The sequence below is a fragment of the Triticum dicoccoides genome, chromosome 7A (genome assembly GCF_002162155.2).
Source record: "Triticum dicoccoides isolate Atlit2015 ecotype Zavitan chromosome 7A, WEW_v2.0, whole genome shotgun sequence".
Taxonomy (NCBI): domain Eukaryota; kingdom Viridiplantae; phylum Streptophyta; class Magnoliopsida; order Poales; family Poaceae; genus Triticum; species Triticum dicoccoides.
Window position 1 is genome coordinate 301,113,521 of NC_041392.1, and position 16,292 is coordinate 301,129,812.

Sequence of the window (16,292 nt, forward strand, 5' to 3'; positions counted from 1 at the left end):
CTTACTCTGGGGAAAGAGGTAGCCCTTGCTGAGCGCAGGGCGCTCATACGGAGCCACCTGAAAACGCAAACACAAGAGCAACAACAACATCAGGTTGACCGTTAGACAGGGTCGGTCCCAAATTTCTTTTTGTGTTTTGGGGTAGAAGAAATGGTTGGATTTGGGAAGAGGTCATGCGGCGGGCGGGAAGGTAGAGCGACGTACGGACTCCTTGGAGATGATGGCGAGCTCCCCGGGCTGGACGCCCTGCTTGCCGAACTCCCTCGCGGCGTATCCCTGTCATGTCACACAAAACAGAGACAAGCGTGAGAATCCAACCAAAACATGCATTCCACAGAGACGACAGGAAGCAGAGACTCGGAGGGAGGAGAGTACGGACCGCCGCGACGCCGCCGCCGAGGATGACGTACTTGAAGTGCTTCTCCGACGCCATCTCCCCGACAGATCGATGGATGGAGCGCAGCAGCGAATTGCGAGGAAGAAACGGAAGGGCGGAGGAGAGGGGAGGAGGAGAGGAAGGTGGGAGGAAAACGCGGCCGTTCGCTGGCTTTTTATTCCCTCACCTCCGTTGGCCGCTTACGTTTCCGCTGCTTTTGGCGCGGGCCGTGTCCTGTCCGCGTGGCCGACCCAGGGTTGACCCAATGGGGTCACTATTTCCTCGGTGGCGGCTAACTAGCCTTTCCCCACCGGAATGAAGAACAGGGATGAGAAAGAAAAAAACAGAATGGAATGCAAACCTAAGAGCTGAAGTAAGATTCACTGTCATATGGGCCTCCTACCGAGTCCAGGTTCACGGGTGGCATTATTATACCGATAGAAAAGGAACACACACACCGACGGCTAACCGAAGGACAGATTCCACCTTCCTGTCCGTCCACACTTGGTCAGCCACCATCAATTCAGCCGTCAACCTCGGTCGACCTGGTGCCGGCGAGATTTGATGTTTTGAACTTTTTTGAAAGTTTAGCCGAATCTGATCCCATATTGATTTTTTTTTTAAATATGATCATTTTTCCTACCGTCATAGTTCTCGGCGGCATGGTATAACATGCTACCGCCACGGTTTGTGACGGTAGAGTTTAACTACGCCGTCGTAACTTGAAAAATACCCTACCGTCAAAGTTTCTGGCGATAGGCTATTATACCTTACCACCAGTGTCCTTGACGGTAGGATCTGCACCCCGCACCCCACGTTATCACCCACTGCCATTCCTTGTCGCGCTCATTCAATGGTGCATTCAGTGCCTATCCTTTGTAAGTATTTGTACTTATGTGGCTACGAGCATGCATGCTATGATGATAGACGTACTACAATGTTTCCTCATAGCTGCTCGGTTGGCTTGGGAGTAACGATTAATCGGTGAATCGGCTTATTAACTGGATTAATCGGTGGATCATTAATTGATAGATTAAATAAAAACTTGTCAACATATATCTAGTTTTTTTATGTATTATACCATACTCTCATGCTCTCAACTATGTAATATACCAAAATATACTACCTCCGTTTCAGTTTACAAGTCCTACGTGTATACCTAGATTGCCAATTTTATCACCTTAATATAAACTATATAACACAAAAATTATACAGTTTGAAAATAGAACATCTGAAATTTATATTGATATATATTTTGTAATATATGACTTGTATTAGGTTGGTCAAATTGATGACCTAGGGACACGCGCACGCCCTGTAAACTGAGAGAGGTAGTACTACTATTTGGTCAAACCCTAGTTATTGAGGAGGGATTACGGGGCAAAATTTTAGGGTTTCTTTGCCCACAAGTTAATGGGTAATCGGCCTAACAAGTTAACACGATGAATATGTGCTATTTGACTCGGCCAGCTTGTGAATACGATTAACTGACCTGAATTCTTGAACAATGGAAATGAGAAAGAGTAGATTGAGAAATGGGTAGTAGTACATCTGTGTGATGGAATCTGGCGCATGATTAGATAAATGGGTAGTAGTACATCTGTGCGATGGAATCTGGCGCATGATTAGATTAGTGGCGACATCAGGCAGTGCAGGACAGGCAGTCTACTCTGTTTTCCGCGGCGCAGTGCATACGCGGACCCTACCGCCAATACTTTCGTAAAAGGGCCGGTGACCAATGCATCGGCAAGCAACAATCCTCACGTTAAGCAATATATAAATACAATAAATGGAATTTATTACTATCAAATATTTTCCATTGACCATTCTCATCAAGTTACAAGCTTAACCCGTGAAAAAATTGGGAACATCTGTTAGCTTTCCCCTACTAACGTTGGGAGATAATTCTGTCGACAGAGAAAAATGTTATGGTTTGCTTTTGATCCATGCTTCTCGTTCAAAGGCTCACTGTTGCTTTCGTACCGCAGACATTACCCAAGACACAAGTTGCATTGGTCCTGCTCCCTCTGCTGAAGAAGGCCAAACTCCAAGCACCACAGCAGAAAACAACACCTCTCCTGGGAGAATTGAGGAGAGCCCATTTATCGTAAAACAGGTCAGCAAATCATCATAAGGCCCGTGATGTAGCAACCCTGCACAAGGTATGTGACATGAGAACGATGGCAATGAATGATGGAGCCAAACATTGATGAAAAGAAATCCACCAAAAGGAAGAGGAAACTAATTATGACAAATCAAACGCACCCTCCCTGCATCTATGGCATGGTATACTATTGATTGCAAAAACAATTGAAAATAGGGGACAAAATCTAGCCCATCAAAACAGATTGATTTACTAATCACTTTCAATCATGCAGCCGAGCCTCAGAAACTGTGCATCTTGTTCCTCAAGACAGTGACATGCTTTTAGTTTGAACCAAAACCACGTCACTTATTTTGGAGTGAAATAGCATAAAACTACCACTTTTCGCGTTAGGGTACCGAAAAACTACCAAAAATTTGTTTGAGACTGATACCTACCAGAATCGGTGTCGGCTGTTTCAAAAATCCCAAATCGCCGAGTGCTTATCAATTGAACATGATTATGACAGTTGGGGCCTGCACGTAAGATAACCGTTTCTTTGACTGTTTGTTTGACAGTTAACCTACCTGTGGAGCCTATGTGTGAGTTTCTCTTCCTCACTCAAATAAAAATAAAATTCTTCAATCCCTCAATTTTTTTTAGAATTTAGAAATATGCCCTCATTTTTACAGAATAACCCCTATTTTTTAAAGCAATCAGGTCCCTGCAAATATTTTCTAAGAAAAAGCAATCAGGTCCCTACAAATATTTTAAGTAAGCAATTGGGTCCTTGTAATTTATTTGAAAAAGCAATCGGAGATCATGAGGATCCAGCCGGTCTGGACTTCACCTGCCTCGCCTATGGCCGCCGCCGCCACTGCTCCTCCCTGCCGCTAGCTGCTCCTCCTCCCTGCCGCTAGCTGCTGCGCTCCTTGCCGCTACTACCTACTGCTCCTTGCCGCCACCGCCGTCGTTGCTCCTTGCCAGTGATGTCCCGCGTCCAGCACTGTTCAGCCTCCCCGTTGTCCCGTGTCCCTCGCTGGTGGGAGCTCCGCCGCTGTGCGTGTGCCATCTCTCCTCCCCATCTTCTCATTTCCCTTTCTCTAAGCTCTCTTGTCCCGCAGGAACACCGAGCCGCCATGGCGCCCCAAGCTCCAGATCAAGCAGTGCATGCCCACCTCTCCTACTGCAGCGTGCCGCTGCGCGCGGCCGCGTTGCCCTGCTTGCCTGCTCGTTGCATCGCCGGAGTGGGTGGCTTTCTCCCATTTTTTACAGGGCGGCGGCAGTGCTCAAGACAGATCAGGGGAGAAGAGGGAGAGAAGAAAGAGAGGTAGGAGACAACTGACATGTGGGCCACACATGTAAGTTAACAGTCAAACAAACAGTCAAATAAATGGTTATCTTACATGCGGGCCCTAACTGTCATAATCACGATCAATTGATAAGCACTCAGTGATTTGGGTTTTATGAAACAGCCGACGCCGATTCTGGTAGGTATCAGTAACAAACAAATTTTTGGTAGTTTTTTGGAACCCTAACACGAAAAGTGGTAGTTTTATGCTATTCACTCCTTATTTTGGGACGGAGGGAGTATTAGATAAACAGACCGTTAATACAGGAACATATTTTCAAACGTGGACAAGTTTGCCCCCAGATGTACAACAAGGCAACTTGAAAATTAAGTCCAGAACAGACCAAATTCGTGAAGTGAGTGGTGATGTTAAAGGAAAAAAAGGCGAGAGAACCACTGACCAATTGATTAAACAGGAGCTTATGTCTTGGGAACTGTAACATTCAAGATCTTCACATCCTGATATGGCTTGTCATTCTTGTCCGTCTTGACCTTCTCAATTTGCTTTAAACACAAAATGAAATGTTAAGAAGACAATAAAGGAAATGAAAAGACAACGTTCAGGCACTAAAAGGGAATATGCAAAAGTTTGATACCTGAACAACATCCATCCCTTTCACAACTCTACCAAACACTGTATGTTTGTTATCTAGCCATGGAGTAGCCACAGTGGTGATAAAGAATTGAGAACCATTAGTATTTGGTCCCGCGTTAGCCATTGAAAGTGTAAATGGCCTGTCATGTCTCAAGCTGCAATATGACCAATAAAGTTGACACTGTAAGCCTAAGGGATAGATCATCCATAAAAGGTCTCTTCAACAACAAGGCAGTGCATACGTCAAAACTGTATTTAGTCGACCATAAATATATTGTTTTTTTAACACCATAAATAGTTTTTCCCTGAGTAATAAATTTACCATATAATCGACTAATGTACATTGAGAAGGGAAAAAAAAAGACTCATTTGTGCAAACAAGAAAAATGTGTCATATAGCTAAAATACCTTTTGTGGAATTCATCTTCAAACTCCCTGCCCCAGATTGATTGCCCACCAGTACCATCCCCCAAAGGATCCCCAGTCTGGACCATGAATCCTTTAATTACGCGATGAAATATGAGATTATCATAATAACCATTTCGGCAGTGAGTAGTGAAATTTTCCACAGTTTTTGGACACTCTTCTGGATATAGTCTCAAGTGAATATCACCCATTGAAGTATGAAACACCTGAAATAGATAAAGAATTTAACAGATTCAGGCAATGCAAAATGACAGATAGATACTGATTTCACATACAATCCGGATATTAATGGCATTCACCAAAGGAGTAACAGCCACATCTAAATGTTGAGAAAACATACCAAATTGTCAGGTAGTGATGTTGTAGCAGTCTTCCCTAATTCTGATACAGACAAAAGTTCTTCTGGTGGGGGTTTTTCATTGAAAACATCCCTACCCTTAGTGGCATCTTCAGGCTCTTCAGGTTCTCTACGACTGTACAGTAATAAGGACGAAAAAGGATGTTAAACTTCCAAGAAATAACATATATGAACAAAGTTCAGAAGAGCCTTCCAGGAAGTTTAAAACCAGCCAATTAAATATTCTCCTGAAATGCTTGAACTGGCATACCTAAAGGTATATATTCGGTGTTTCTTGAAGGCACAACATAACAGAGTAGGGTCTGACAAAGGCTCCTTCGTGTCATTGACATTAGCAGCTATTGAAGGGATTTTCCTAACCTTCTTGTTGCCTTTGTCGCCTTGGTATAGAGCAATTCTCAGAAACCTCTCATTGTTCTCTACCTTCCCCAGGATACGGGGAACCTTATTTGTGTGCAAATTTACAACCTGCATATATATGATGTTTAGAAGTCTTACAGAAAGATGTTTCACTTAGTAGCTGGTGTAAGATGCCAGACAGAAGTACACATTGTCATTATTCATATATGAGATCAGCGACTAGGAGCAGAACATGATTATTATGTGTGATAAAAGGTCAATGGCTCACCATGAGCAAATATATGTATAAATGTTTTGTCAGATTCTTTAACATCAATGATAAATTTCCTTGAGAATTGTAACCAGAATGTAAAAGTAACTACACAACAAAAATGGACTGGTAATATCGAAGTACATAAGACCTCTCCCAATGCATTGGTGCTAAAGTGAGGTGCTAAGTGCATTAAAATGCTTAGCAACTAATGTCCCCAATGCATCGGTGCTTAGGTTTTGTAGCTAAGCCTCCTCTATCTAATTGTTTAGTAATAAAACTCCTTCATGTATTGGTTGATAGTCTTTTTGTCTAGATCCACGTGCTTAGCATTGGTTCTTATTGGGGTCACCATAATGGTCTCTCTCCTCTTTAAATGCTTTGCCGCATCATATTTTTGCCTATGTGGCACCCTTAGCACCTGTACACCGTGGAGCGCTGGGAAGGGCCTAAAGAACCAAATGTAAGGGCATGTACAATGGTGCTATCTTAGGAGTGACACGTAGGATAAATGATGAGGTGGAGGAGAGAGAACTCATAAGAAAAGGCTTGTCTTCTCTTATTTAAGAGAAGACAATATATGATCCCTTAGCACAATATGTTGTCTCGCCATGTTTTTAGGAATAGCTAGTTATTGAAGATAAGGCTAAGAGACGACCCATTGTAGACATCCTTTTTTGTCATCTCTAAATTACATGCAAGACTTAAGATAAGACTGTCTTATCAACCATTGTACATGCCCTAAAGAAAACAATGGAAAAGGAAGGAACGAAGGCATACCTTTATGCCCAAAAGGGTGGCATAAATAAGGAAGTTGCAGCTCTCATCGAATACAGCATTAGGTTGAGGAACATTTTCTGTCTTTTCTATTTCCTTCTCGACAGCCATTCTTCTCCCAAAATCAATAGCATCAAGATGATACAACGGAACATCACTTTTCTGAAGATCTTGTGCCACCTACAAGCAACAATATTCAGTCCAAAATTACAAACCGAACATATATACTTGTGATGTGCAAGCATTGGACAGAGGAAGTATCTTACCTCAAGGGACTCATCATACACGCGTCTTAACTTACCAGTTTTGAACCAAAATACCCTTATCCTGCGGTCAGGGGACGTGACCACAAATTGAGTGCCATCGTTGCTCACCTGGGAAAGACCAGCTCATTAAGTAGAGCTATTCCAGTCATAATTACAATAATAATAGTGATTGTCGTTTCTAAAAAGTATCAGATTTGATAATGCACTAGACCTATGTAGTTCTTTTTTTCAAAACGATTGACATCATTTTTGGCCCATTATATTATATTAAGGTATCTATGAAGTGATCTAGCCAACTAGATGTGATAGGGTGGATATATCTTACAAATTCAGGTGTCTCTATCATTGAAGTGGTATGCTGGTAGAAAGAAAGAATGCACAATGTGTGGCAGTCTGTGTTATTGTTTGGGAGTATAAATTTATTCTGCTGCAAAGCATTCGAAGTCCTTGTTGTGCAATTGTATGCCTAACTAAGTAATGAAGAAGCAGTATACGCTAATCACACAAGGATCACATAAAAAGGTACCTCAATGGCAGACACACTAGTCTTGCATTTTGCAAGTTCAAATAGATTTGTATCTGTTTTTAAACGAAAATTCACCCTGCGAAAAGCAGATAGCAATGTCAAGCATTGATAAGTCAATGGGTTAATGCATTTATCAATGTATAATATAAGTATCGTGAAAGTAGACCTCATAGCACTATAGCAGTTGAAGGTATAGATATTAAAATACTAATCCAACCAGAAACACCTAGGCGTGCAGAACAAGATTTAAAGTTGGAAAATTATAAATATGTTATCCCTTCAACTCAAGCATCTTTACTTGACGTACAAATATTTAATAAGAACTTACACATTCGACCATATACTACTGTTACACTGTTCAGTTGCCAGTTTTCAGCAGAAGTTGGTATTTATCGCTTCAACAGTTCAACTCATGCATCTCTACTTAGCATACCAATACCTAATTAGAACTTGCAGGGTTCAACCATATACTATATGTTACATTGTTTCAGTTGCCAAGTTTTCACCAAAAGTACTAGAAAGTGGAAGTATGTACTCAGACTCAAGTTTGCAATTGTTCTGCAAAGTGTTCTGGCAAAGAAAAAATCAGAAGAAACATGATGCTGAAAATAACTCCAAGAAGCCAGAACATACGCATCCTCTGGAAACTTAAGGGTAGATGGAGACCAATACTCCAAGAGTCCTTTGGCATCAGCAGATATCACAACATCCTGGGCATGGTTATATTTCATAACTTTTACAGGGCCAGCATGAATCTGCAGTGAGAGAAGCTCAGTAAGTACAAATCCTTTAGTTACTTGAATTCACAAAGAAACATAGAAGGCAACAACAAAAAATACCTCTTTGGAGATGATGGGATCATTTGAACCAGAATGAGTGTCATATATGTGAACATAAGATGTATTCCGGTCACTAACAGCAAGTTTCGGTTTAACATCACCCTGCCGATAAACCCACTCAATCGCCCCAGGGACAAACGGGAGGCGCATCATGAACATCATGTCATAGTTTACAACATCATATATCTTGACAGACCGGTCGTTAGAGATCGTGCAGCAAAGTAAGCCATCAACACTGACCTGCATTACTGGATCACGCTATAATTGCAATTCTTTGTACTATGGCAAGTGAGTGCAATCAATAGTGCTCCCTCCGATCCAAAATAAGTGTCGCCGTCTTGAACTAGTTTTGAACTGGGGTTAGTTCAAAACTGCAACACTTTTTACGGATCGGAGGTAGTAGCAACTAACAAGCTAAATGTACTATGCGGCATCATAATATCTGAACTGAACAAGTGAACATAAGAACGTGTGCACTCACAGCTAAGCCTTCGATAGGACTGAGATGAGACCGAAAATGTTTAGCAAATTCGATTCCACTGGGCTTCTTCTTCCAGAATTTCAGATGTCCTTTGGAGAATAGAAAACATGAAACAGAATCAGCCAACTTTTCCCAGAAGCCGAAGGAAACTGATAGGTGCATGGATCTAAAGTGTCGATTCATCCACTACCAGAAAACACTACTGCGCACAAAACAGGTCACGGTGTGCAAGAAATTACCATCTGCGCTCCCGGTAATGAAGAAGTCAGCGGGGGAAACGGCGACGTGCGTGACGACGTCCCTATGCATATAACTCTTCTCGTACCTGCAGAAGGCAACCGCCGCCACAGTTAGCCACTGCTCCACGAAGCAGACACAAGCGCCTCACAAATCCTATGGCACTAAACGGCGAGGAGGAGGAGACGCACATGGCGGCGGAGGGGAGGGCGTCGAGGAAAGCCTGCTCGAACTGGAGCGGGCGCTTCTGCCGCTGCCGCGCCGGCGCGGGGCCCGGACCGATCAACTCTTCCCCCTCCTCCTCCTGCTGCACCACGGCAGGGGCGGCAGTCGCGGCATTGCCGTGCTCTTGCTCACGCTCTGTGCCTCCGTCGGCCGTCGCGCTCGTTACGGTGGAGTTGGCGGTGGACTCGCTCGTCGTCGCCATGTAGAACTCGAGCCTTCTCTTCACTAGGGTTCCGGGGATTTGGGGGTGTCCGCGCTCGGGGCCTCGAGAAGGTAGGGCGAAATATTACGGGGTTTACTAGCATAGGTCCAGTACTACAGTTTCGTACGGCCCAAACTGGCCTAATACGAAAACCCCGAGTTTGATTTTCCTTTCTTTCCTTTTTGACATCATTGATTTTCCTTTCTTTTTTCTTTTTGCCGGAAAGAGAATATATCTATCTATCTATCTACGTCTACTACCTATTTACTCTCTCCGTCTCATAATGCACTAACGTTTTTCGACTACATTACGGGACGGAGGGAGTACTTATCTACTTACCCATATAAAAAATCACCACAGAAAGGGACATGGACTATATGCTCCGGAGCTCAAATGCATCCTGATGAACAGTAAAATTAAAAAAATTAGTAAACAAATTCAAAGAAATCTAAAAATTGATGATAAACTCTGACAAATGTTTTGTATGCTTGAAAAAATTTAGCACGAAATGACATTTATGAAAGTTGTGGCAAAAAAACAAAATCGATGCTCCAAAAATGCTAGTTTTGAAAATATTTTGGAGTACTGTTTTTTTCACGACTTCCACAAATGTGATTTCGTGCTGATGCAAGCATACAAAACATTTGTCATACCACAAAAATAGAATCTTTTGAATTTTTTAACATTTTTTCGATTTTATTGTTCATCCGGGTGCATTTGAGCTCGAGATCATAATAGGACTTTCGCACGGAAGGCAGGCACTTTACATCTTATATATGTCTAATCAAAGGATGTGACGATCAAAATCCTCTTGAGGTTTAGCATCAAGCCATCAATCATGGTTTGATGTACGGTTAAGCCACTAATCCCACAACCCTAATCTTCCATACACCTTCGTCCTCAGAAAAAAATCCCACAACTCCCCACGCACCCCACCTGCCGCCTCTAGCGTCGGTCCTCCGCGCATCCGCATTCGTCACGAGGTATGTCGCTGTCGGATGAACGATGCCACGAGAGGCGGCAATTCGTATGATGAGCATCGGATGCGAGCGAGCCTCCAGTCGGGCAAGAGGGGAGCGATTGTCCCGTGCTCCTTTGGGGAAGATGAGCAACGCCACGAGCGGCTGCTTCCACTGATGGCGGCTCCCCTCCATAGCATCCATGAGCAGTGGTGGCAGGCACCATGGTGCTGATCTGGCCACTCCTAGACTTGCTTTCGTCGGATCCAGCCCTCTCTCCACCCCTCTTGCCACTGCACTCTCTCTACCCCAGGTGGTTATGTCAGGTTTCACCTCCGCCACCCCCAGTTCCCCCCTCTACTTCCACACCCCCAGGTGGTTAAGAACAAGGTTATCAATCCAGTAGCAGAACCACGCAACACCTTATTGGTAGCACCTGCACACAAACAACAAATCATTGCAAGCCAACAGGAACAAGGGGTTGTCAATCCCTCGGTGGTTACATGCAAGATTAAATTGTATGGTGTTTGGTAGATAGATTGAACAAAAATAGAAAATAAAATAAATAAAGTAAAATTGCAGCGGAGTATTTTTATGATTTTATATATGATAAAAGTAGACCCGAGGCCCATAGTTTTCACTAAAGGCTTCTCTCTTGAAGATAGCATACGATGGGTAAACAAATTACTGTTGGGAAATTAATAGAAAAGCAAATAATCATGACGATATCCAAGGCAATAATCATGTATATAGGCATCTGATACGTCTCCAACGTATCTATAGTTTATGAAGTATTCATGCCATGTTTACAATAATTTTATATGGTTTTTGTTGGAAATATACCCTGGAGGCAATAATAAAATAGTTATTATTATATTTTCTTGTTCATGATAATTGTCTATTGTTCATGGTATAATTGTATTGACCGAAAACCGTAATACATGTGTGAATACATAGACCACAACATGTCCCTAGTAAGCCTCTAGTTGACTAGCTCGTTGATCAATAGATGGTTATGGTTTCCTAACCATGAACATTGGATATCGTTGATAACGGGATCGCATCACTAGGAGAATGGTGTGATGGACAAGACCCAATCCTAAGCATAGCACAAGATCGTGTAGTTTGTTTGCTAGAGCTTTTGTAATGTCAAGTATCATTTCCTTAGACCATGAGATTGTGCAACTCCCGGATACCGTAGAAATGCTTTGGGTGTATCAAACGTCACAATGTAACTGGGTGGCTATAAATGTGCACTACAGGTATCACCGAAAGTGTCTATTGGGTTGGCACGAATCGAGATTGGGATTTGTCACTCCGTATGACGGAGAGATATCTCTGGGCCCACTCGGTAATGCATCATCATAACGAGCTCAATGTGACTAAGGAGTTAGCCACAGGATCATGTGTTACGGAACGAGTAAAGAGACTTGCCGGTAACGAGATTAAACGAGGTATGGGGATACCGACGATTGAATCTCGGGCAAGTAACATACCCATGGACAAAGAGAATTGTATACGGGATTGATTTAATCCCCGACATCGTGGTTCATCCAATGAGATCATCATGGAACATGTGGGAGCCAACATGTAACACCCCGAGAATCATGCTACAGTAATCACCTTTAAATGATGCCTTGTCATCATTGTTACTGTTGCTAATCTCACTTTGATTCTATTCCAGTCCAAATCTCATTTTCAAATTTATGTCAAAAATTCAAATTTCTCAAACATGAAAACAAAATTGTTCATCATGCGCCAAATATTCCACAACTAATATTGGTGGTGAACCAACATTTTTGCAAAGGGTTTGAGTGGCCTAAACTACTTAAAACAGTGACCTAAGCAATAAATTAAATACCCTTTTTAATTTATAAAATTGGCAACTATTTCAAAAGCCTCCCAACTTTTTTGTGGCAGTGCACTTTAATTCTTTGAAATTGTTTTAGCCAGTGGCACAATTTTGCAAAGTCATTATTGGCTAAAAAGAAAATGCAAAAGCTGCTAAAAAAAGGAAAACTAAAAGAAAAAGACAAGGGAAAGGGAGAGAGCAACCCCCTGGCCCAATGGGGCCAATCGGCCCAGCTGACCTCCCGAACCAGGGTGGCCCACCTCTCCCTGCTTCCCCCATAACCCCACTACCCAACCGTAAAACCTATGCCCACTCCCCCGATTCCCCACTTCCCCTCCCTCACCGATCCCGTCTGGATCTGGATCGGGGCAGATGCCCCGGCCCCGACGAACGCCGCCGCTGCCCAAAGAACCCTCCCTCGCCGGACGCCTCACCTTCCTCCACTCATTCCCATCTCTCTACTGGATCTGGGCGATCCATGTCGCCCCTGACCTTGCCTCCCCGACAACCGCCACGACGACCCTCGCCTTTGCCTCGACGGCAACCGGTGCCCCCGTCGCTCGACGCCGTTCGCCGTCGTCTCCTCACCCTCGCGCCGGACTGCCCCGTCCCCGCCTCTCCATCGTCGGCCGACCCCGAGCCTCGCCGCCCCCCGCTTCCCTCCATCGCTGGTGAGGCCCTCGGCCTCCGCCTCCCCCTTTTCCTCCCGTCGTCGCGCACGGTACCGCCCCCGCACGCACCCCCTATCGCGCTCGTTGCGCCCACGCGCCGTCCTTCCTGTGGTCACCGTCCCGCACGCGCCCGGTGGCCGTGCTCGCCGCCTGCGCTGACCGCACCGTTGCTCGCCATCCGCCCGCGCCCCGCAGCCCCGATCCGGCCAACCGCCCTCGTCTGTGCCCAACGCCACGCCGCGCACTCCGGCGTCCGACGCCATGTACCCGCGGCCCCCTCGTTGGTCGCTGCCCCAGCCCTCGCGGCTTCGGTCGTCCGCGCCGTGGCCGCCGGCGCGTGTCCTCCTGGGCACCCGAGTGCTCCCCGCCCCTGGTGGCCTCGGGCACGCACGCCCGCACCCGTCGCCCGCTAAGCCACTAGGGTCTATGACGAACGGGGCCCACACCCAAAACGGTTTTATAAAAAAATATTAAAAAATAGTTAAATTAATTAATTAAGTTAATTAATCATGTTTAATTAATCTAATTAACTAGTTAGTTTAATTAAACCCTAATTAGTTTAAACAGACAATGACGAACGGGACCCACACGCCAGTTGACCAGTCGACTTCTCTGTTGACTGCTGATGTCATGCTGACGTTAGCATGAACTGTTCTGGATAATGTTGATTAAATTAATTAAATAAATCCTAAAAATGATTTAAATCTTTTAATCTACTACCACTATAAAAAAAAAAGAGGGCGGAGAACCAGATCATCTTATCCATCGAAACCTGCAATCTGATGGTCTACATCCCTCCAGCATACTAAACGCGTTTTACCCTTTAATTACCCACCATGCCATCTACTATCCCTATAAAAAAAAAAGAGAAGAGCAGATCCAAACAACCATGTCCATCCATCAATAAAATCTAATGATCCTTAATCCTTCAGTGTTTAACACCACCAATCACGCACTAACGCTGCACCGCGGTTAAAAAAGAGATGCCAACAACGCACGACCTATCGCCCACTCCTCACGCCCGCACGACCTATCGCCTCCTCCTCCTCCTCCCAACGGAAGTCACAGCACGGAAGGGCAGCCGCGGGAGCCACCGACCGACGGAGCCACCCTTCGCCGTAGGTCGCCGCAGGAGCCGTCGCGCTCTTAGCCGCGGGACGCCGCCCTTCGCCGCAGGTCGCCGCGGGAGACGCCGCCGCGACGCCGCGGGAGCCGCCGACGGAGCCGCCCGCCGCGCCCTTCGAGCCGCAGGTCGCCGTTCCTCTTCTGCTTCCCGGCGGCCAAATGTGAGCGTACAACCAAGTAAGTTTATTTTACATAGTTGTTTCTTGGTACACTGAATCTCAACTATTCCTAATGACGATTCTAATCATCTGATAGCTGAGCAGCTAAGTCAACCGCTTGCCTCATGGCCTGAATCTCAAACGTGAATGCATCAGTGACATGAGCCATCCGGCCAGCTTTGCAGGCCACCACATCCCGAGCATGATCCGGAACCACCACACCCCAGGCTGCATGATATTGGCCTGGAACAAATGCGCCGTCAGTGTTAAATTTTAGCGTACCGGGTTGCGGCGCTCGCCATACTGCTGCCTCTTTGTGCACACTCTCCTTTTTCGGACACATAACCTCCATACTGCTGCCTCTTTTGTATTGAAGGATGCACAGTTGTACACTGAGAACTCATTTAGCAGCGCTAATAATCATTTGACTAAATGATTCAGTACTCAATTCATCTTTGCTCCATTAGGCCCACGAAGCCGTGCACTGAGGTGCTCAACGAAATCCTTTTCCATGAGCTAGCTTCTTTTCTTTCTTCATCTACAAAATGCAGTACATGGTTGTCTAAATATGTGCAGCTTTGTGTAATGGCAATTTGTAGATGACATAATGAAATTATTTAGATATAGCTGAGAAACGTTAATCTATTTGACAAAACAATGGCATCTACAATAGTTCTGCATAATGAAGTTAAGAACAATGTCTGTGAATTCTGAAGATTTTCAATAGTTCTGATGTATGTTAACTTTATAAAATACATGCCTTAGCCACCTTCTACTCTTAGTCCTAAAAAAATCGTTCTATTGGGTGAAACACTATATATTTCTGTGAGTGCTAATTGTGTATTGGTCAAATGGAATTAGTAAAGTAAAACATGATTGTGGAGTTAACCATGTCACCCTGTTAGTAATCCACACCAGCCCTGTAGGTAACTGGGTCATCACACACAAGCAGAATCTGAATATACGATGAGCAGTGCTTTCTGCAAAACTGCAATTATTCTAACTTTTAGCATATAAAAGATCAAAGAGAACAACACTTGCTAATAGACAGTAGTGCTCCAGAGTGTCCCACTGTATATAACAATTTTTACCCCTCCACTAAAAGATCTATTGGTAATAAATATTTCCTATTGAGACAAATCGTCTGCTGTTCTTTTGTTGAATGGATACAAGGCACCCTGCAGCCTCTCTACTTGCAAAATAAATGCTCTTCTTGGTACACTCATGACAGTAGACCTTTTAGCTCAAGTTATAGAAGTATAATTTTTAGGGTGCTTCCTATTTGGATATGACGTGCTTTAGTTGGATTGGCTAAAAAGATTGAACATCCCTGTAAATGTATTTGGTTCAATTTTTTTCTTCAGTTGGAGTTGCAAAAAAGATCGAACATTCCCATAAATATGTTAGATCTCCTTTGCATTCGCACAAAAAATGTACCTCATCAATGAAATCTCAACTATATATGTTTCAACCATGTTATGTCAAGTTCTCATTGTTTTGATGGTTTCTAGGAGCATGTGGCAGAGGAGCGGAGGCATGGGACGCAACATGGGGCAGAGGAGCAATGGCGTGATGGTTGCGCAGAGGGAATGTTCGTGAGGACGAAACGGTACATATTTTTAGGGGCTAATTGCGGGGATTAATTAAGCATGCACTTAACTTGGTTGATGGTTGATGGCTTGATGCTCAATATTGGGAGGATTTCAACTTTCTCATTGTTGCGGTCTATGGCGAGAGCAAAGTACAAATGCGATTATTTAAATATATGGACTAGCTAGAAAGCATACCAAAAATATGCTTTTTGAAAGTACCCTTTCCTCTGAACATGTATGTATCCCAGTGCTCCACATTCCACTGAATTCTGGACAAATATGCTACTTCCTATCACTACCTTTTCCTCTATTACTTTATTATATCTTGCTAATTTTGCCTTTTTTTTAGAAACGTAGTATGCTAATTTTACCCTTTATATCTATTATTGAATTTGTAGATGATTAGATTTTCAGAAAAAAAATATCCACATCTTGGCGAATTGGCACCGACAAGAAGAAATAGAGTACTGCAATTCAAGTTCATGAAGTTTATGCAGAAATATGTTTTACTTCTAGAGCCTACTAGACTTGGAGCTAATTGCATTTGATTGCTGAAGTACCAGTCAATCTCTTGAGACTGGGT

At 43.9% G+C, this 16,292-nt stretch overlaps 2 protein-coding genes and 1 long non-coding RNA gene across 3 annotated transcripts in view; 1 reads left to right on the forward strand and 2 right to left on the reverse strand.

Annotated features, from left to right (window-relative positions):
* The window catches only part of LOC119329526 (monodehydroascorbate reductase 4, cytosolic), a 3,199-nt gene extending 2,634 nt beyond the window's left edge, over positions 1–565 (reverse strand). The window contains exons 1-3 of the mRNA XM_037602590.1: positions 380–565; positions 205–276; positions 6–57 (exon numbers count right to left, since the gene is read on the reverse strand). Coding sequence (XP_037458487.1) covers positions 6–57; positions 205–276; positions 380–433 — 178 coding nt within the window. The 5' untranslated portion in view covers positions 434–565. The remainder of the gene's footprint in view (positions 1–5; positions 58–204; positions 277–379) is intronic.
* A 1,576-nt stretch (positions 566–2,141) lies between these two features.
* Positions 2,142–9,423, reverse strand: LOC119329845 (peptidyl-prolyl cis-trans isomerase CYP71-like). The gene is made up of 14 exons (XM_037602945.1): positions 9,117–9,423; positions 8,928–9,013; positions 8,689–8,777; positions 8,208–8,447; positions 8,002–8,123; positions 7,369–7,444; positions 6,843–6,950; positions 6,580–6,756; positions 5,440–5,657; positions 5,172–5,304; positions 4,814–5,037; positions 4,407–4,560; positions 4,212–4,314; positions 2,142–2,529 (listed from the first exon to the last, which is right to left on the reverse strand). The coding sequence occupies exons 1-13, from the start codon at positions 9,350–9,352 to the stop codon at positions 4,231–4,233; spliced, it is 1,947 nt and encodes a 648-aa protein (XP_037458842.1). The 5' UTR covers positions 9,353–9,423; the 3' UTR covers positions 2,142–2,529; positions 4,212–4,230.
* Positions 9,424–13,468: 4,045 nt separating this feature from the next.
* On the forward strand, positions 13,469–16,027 carry LOC119332365. The gene is made up of 2 exons (XR_005160919.1): positions 13,469–14,136; positions 15,629–16,027. It is a non-coding gene; the product is annotated as an uncharacterized LOC119332365 (long non-coding RNA).
* Positions 16,028–16,292: the final 265 nt, after the last annotated feature.

What these genes read in the sequence shown, in the direction of transcription:
- LOC119329845 (XM_037602945.1), bottom strand. Translation starts at nt 9,352, where the DNA reads ATGGCGACGACGAGCGAGTCCACCGCCAACTCCACCGTAACGAGCGCG. An exon ending in GCCCTCCCCTCCGCCGCCAT is followed by an intron (nt 9,014 to 9,116) that starts GTGCGTCTCCTC and finishes TGCCTTCTGCAG; the next exon opens with GTACGAGAAGAGTTATATGC. An exon ending in TGTATGATGAGTCCCTTGAG is followed by an intron (nt 6,757 to 6,842) that starts GTAAGATACTTC and finishes TGTTGCTTGTAG; the next exon opens with GTGGCACAAGATCTTCAGAA.